Source organism: Silurus meridionalis, chromosome 25 (assembly GCF_014805685.1).
Source record: "Silurus meridionalis isolate SWU-2019-XX chromosome 25, ASM1480568v1, whole genome shotgun sequence".
NCBI lineage: Eukaryota > Metazoa > Chordata > Actinopteri > Siluriformes > Siluridae > Silurus > Silurus meridionalis.
Window position 1 is genome coordinate 667,501 of NC_060908.1, and position 5,000 is coordinate 672,500.

General features: G+C 45.4%; 1 protein-coding gene across 1 annotated transcript in view; it reads left to right on the forward strand.

Moving 5' to 3' along the window:
- Positions 1–5,000, forward strand: part of ephb4a (eph receptor B4a) — a 33,618-nt gene that overhangs the window by 12,153 nt on the left and 16,465 nt on the right. Inside the window, 3 exon segments of the mRNA XM_046838617.1 lie at positions 747–820; positions 1,258–1,554; positions 2,813–3,200. Of these exon segments, the coding sequence (XP_046694573.1) occupies positions 747–820; positions 1,258–1,554; positions 2,813–3,200 (759 nt within the window).

Genomic DNA, 5,000 nt, shown 5'->3' on the forward strand with positions numbered 1-5,000 from the left:
CTCTCTGCTTTCAGTAATGTGGAACTGGGAGCTCACACACCAACACACACGTACAAGTGATGCGTCTCCTACACAAACACGTGAAGCTGCATAGACTCGTGTCATGTCGTGTCACGTGTGTGTCGTCATGGAGAGCGAACAGAATACACAAAAAATCCAAGCCAAACTGTTCAGTGAAAAATTATAACTTCCCAACTCTTCATCAAGAGGAATAGATTTCATATTAACGTGTGTGTGTGTGTGTGTGTGTGTGTGTGTGTGTGTGTGTAAGTAAATTTAGCTTTGTGCTTGTTCATGTGTCAATCTTCTTCTCTCGTGGAACAGAAAACACACACACACACACACACACACACGGCTTGATGGTTATAAAAGAAACGTGTGTGTGTGTGTGTGTGTGTGTGTGTGTGTGTGTGTGTGTGTGTGTGTCAAGACTCGTATTTAGCCGCTCATGTCGTTTCCCAGTATGAATGTTCTAAAGCTGTTTTAATTTTTTTCTGCTGCGTCACATCTCCAGGATATATTTGCTGTGTGTGTGTGTGTGTGTTGGAGCCGTGTGCTGATAATCAGTGTTACGATGCACAATGTTCTACACACACAGCTCTCTCTCTCTCTCTCTCTGGGAGGAGGAGGAGGGTGTGTAAGTAGGGCAGTGGTGTGTGAATCCTTGTCGCGGAAGTAAAGTGTGTGTGTGTGTGTGTGTGTGTCACTTACCTTACGCTTTTCTCTTCTGTGTGTGTTTCTTGCAGAGGTTTTGATGAACACCAAAACAGAGACGTCCGATCTGAAATGGACCACTTACCCCCGAGCCTCAGGATCCGAGGTGAGACATTGAGATCTTCTCTACTCTCACTTATCACGTGCATGTGTGTGTGTGTGTGTGTGTGAGACCTTCCAATGTGGATGTGACCCGTCTCTAAAATAAAAATCTGATTCACTCTACTATCAAAATGTTTGTGCACCCCTATTGAGCATCAGTGAGATCAGGTGTTGATGTTTGAGAAGGTAAGGAGTCTCCAGTTCCGGTTTATCCAAAAGTAGTGTTGAGGAGGTCTCGGTTCTTTGAAGGACACTAGAGTCCAACCATTCCGTCCTTCACACCAACACCCTGCTGGAATGCCATTGTGTGGTAACAGTTGAAGAAGAACCTCATATAGGTGTGATGGTCAGGATAGCCGGGATAGGGTGCACATACTTTTGCTCCTAGGGAATGTAAACCCCATAGCTGCCAACTAAATGTGCTCTCTTTGTGTCCCTGAGGAGTCGAGTGGACAGTGGGAGGAAGTGAGCGGTCTGGATGAGGAGAACAACAGCGTGAGGACGTATCAGATCTGTCAGAGCGACGGCTCGGCGAGTCACTGGCTGCGCAGTAAGCTGATCGCACGCCGGGGGGCGTCGCAGGTTTACGTGGAGCTGCGCTTCACCATGATCGAGTGCTCGTCTCGCAGCCCACACCACCGCTCCTGCAAGGAGACCTTCAACCTCTACTACTACCAGAGCGACACGGACGAGGCCACGCCCACACACCCTGCCTGGATGGAGAACCCTTATGTCAAGGTAACACGTACACACATTGGCCACGCCTACTTTTTTAATACTAGCATATCCATGATGTGCACGTCAACGGGAGCTTTGAGCTCTACAAAAACCCCATCCCCCTGAAATCCCCCCTCCTGCTGTTTAACCTTTGACCTTTCTTTACTTGAAGGAATGAGTCCTAATTAGGGCTCTTCTCCCCAGCTGGGTCTCTAATTACACACCAGCGTCTTTGTCCAGGGACTCGTTCTCAGCGGGAATCCAGACTTTAGTACCATCATGATGTTTATGATGATGATGGAGAACCTCAGAGAAACAAAGTGTAAAACGATGAGTTTTAATGCACAGCAACCTCCATATATATTATGGAAAAGGGGGCGGAGCCATCAGTGCGTTGTGATATAATCAAGTGCAACATTTACATTTATGGCATGTGGCAGACGAATTATAAAGAGTGACATACAACCGCCCAGGGGAGGGTTAGGGGTCCGCTTGGTGCTGCTTGGATTTAAACCCAGGACCTTCCAATCCAAAGTCCAATCCCTTAATTGGACGCATAGATATAAATATATGAATATATAAAATAAATAAGCAACTCATTCCTACCAAACAGGAAATGTTTTTATATGTAAATGTTTCTAGTTTGAAAAATATTTTAGCTTTTTGTTCTGTTGAATCTGATCTTCTTTTCCAATCAAGTTTCATTTGTATAGTGTGTGTTTTTAATAATGGACATTGTCTCCGAGCAGCTTTACAGAGATAAAGAGGTTATAAAGTTATAAGTGTTATAAAGGAACAAATTTATACATTTTGAAAAACCTTGTTATCTGTGTAAAGCTGCTCTGAGACCATGTTTATATTAAAAGAGCAACAAATAAAAATAAATTAAAGTGTATAACAGAATGTGAAAGTTTCAGAAAGAATCGGAATTCTTCTATTTATAAGTTTCTCCATAATCAGTGATCCAGTGGTGACTGTGGTGAAGGAAAAACTCAGAGACTTCATGAGGAAGAAACCTTGAGAGGAACCTCATCCTCATCCTGATCCTCATCACTGAATGTCCATCATTACAGTTCCATCATTGTGAAGATGTGCAGTGATGGTGCTTAAATACAAACAGACTATTTACGATTACAGTCCGAATCCCTCCTCATAGTTCTTGTTGCTCCATAACCTTTTTATTGTATTTGATCTGATTTCCCTCCGATTTTGTGATCGAGCACAATTGTTTATCGATCCTCCATACACACTCTGACCCTTGACCTTTTCCCCGTTGCAGGTGGACACAGTGGCGGCGGACTACCTGCTCCGCAAAGGAGGAGAGAAGAAGTTCAATGTAAAGACGCTGCGTCTCGGTCCCCTGAGCAAGCGTGGGTTTTATTTAGCGTTCCAGGCACAGGGGGCGTGCATGGCCCTGCTCTCGGTGCGAGTCTTCTTCAAGAAGTGTCCTTCGCTCACTCGCTCGCTGTCCGTCTTCCCCGAGACGATCCCGCGCTCTCTGGTGCAGGAGGCTGTGGGTGAGTGTGTGAGGAACGCCGCTCTCGGACCCAAAGCCAGACCCCCGAAGATGTTCTGCGCCGAGGACGGGCAGTGGGTGGACCAACCGAGCAGCAGCTGCACGTGTTCGCCAGGATACGAAGCCGGCTCAGGGGAGCTCGAGTGCAGGGGTAAGACATCGTGTGTGTGTGTGTGTGTGTGTGTGTGTGTGCGTGCACGTGTATGAGAAGTTCAGTGTGATGAAAGGTGAGCTGGCGTGACATTTCAGTCACATGGGGTCAGCATGAACCATACCGAATCAGCTTCAGCCAATTAGCATACAATTTGAATAAATTTGAATTAAATTTGAGTTAACTAGACTGCAGTGCATCGTGGGATGAAAGAGAGACTGAGAGAGAGCGAGACGGAGAGGAGGAGCGACAGATAAGGAGAGAGGAGATGAAAGACGAGGTAGAAGAAAGCAGTGAAGGGATTAAGGACAAGAAATAAGAAGAGAGACGCGAAATAGAGGTGAAAGAAAGGACACAGGAGGAGATGAAGGGATGGAGGATGAACACTGAAAGAGCGTAGGAGAGAAGGAGAGGGAAGAGGCTTTTTTTTCTGTTATGACAAGTTAAACACGTATAAACACACACACACACACACACACACACACACACACACACACACACACACACACCAGTGTGTCACACTTTTGAGAGTCCTGAGCCTTACTTATCTGGTGTGGACATTTTTTATCTGCAATATCTTTTTTTACACCTTTGTACACACACAGACTCACACATGCATGCGTACACACACTCTCACACACACACTCTCTCGCACACACACACACACACACGTGTTCTCCCACGAGAGTCCATGTTGCAGGACTAACATAAATTTACACTGACAGCAGCTGCGACTTTCACACTGTTCAAGAGGAAAGAGAAGGAAGGAGAGAGACTGCAGAAGTAAACGAGAGAGACAAAAGGAGGGAGAGAGAGGGGGAAAGAGGGGGAGAAAGAGAGAGAGAGAGAGAGAGAGAGAGAGAGTAGTGAATTAGGTGAAAAAGAGCTTTGAACCTGAAAAGGACACTTCAGAACGAGGGTGAAAAGAGAGCGAGCAAAGGAGCAGAAGATGGAGTGAGAGGTCGGATGGAGGTTGAGTGACTAACAATGTCAGTGTCTGTGCAGAAACGAAAGCACAAGGCTGATAGAAAGCAGAGAAAAATGGGAGTCAGGGGGGAAAAGGGATGGAGGAGAAGAAGAAGGGAAAAAAACAAGTTTCTGTGGGTTTCATCATCATTTATTACATTACTGCAGGATATACACACACACACACACACACACACTTTCTCAAACATATACACACACACACTCAAACACACACACACACACACACACACACACACACACACACACTTGTGTATGGTGTGTAATCTACATTCTGGAAGAAGTGCTTTATTCCTTCTGCACCACAGAAACTCATCCCCTGTTCCAGACACCCAGACGACTCGAGTTTGAGGAAGGAAAGAATGAAATGCGACTTGAAAAAATAGTTAGTTTATTTATTTATTTTATGACGGGAGGTGGTAGCTCATTGGTTAAGACGGTTCAAATTCCGGCCTCACCAAAAGCTGCCACTGCTGGGCCCCTGAGCAAGGCCCTTAGTCTAACCCTCAGCTGCTCATTTGTATGAGTGAGAGAAATGTAAGTTGCCCTGGATGGAAGCATCTGCCTAAAATGTCATAAATGTAAACAAATGAAATGAGCAGGAGAAGGAAACGTTTTCGTCTCTCACCCGATTCAGAAAGCAAATAAATACGAATAAATCAGAGATGAAGAACGAAAGAAAAGAAGAAAACACATTTAACACACATTCGTTATGTAGATTAGTGTTTAGGGCATTGGAGTCATGAGTTAAAATCCCAGTCACACCAAAAGCTGCTGCTGGGCCCCTCAGTGAGGCCCCTGATGCAGGCCCCTAAC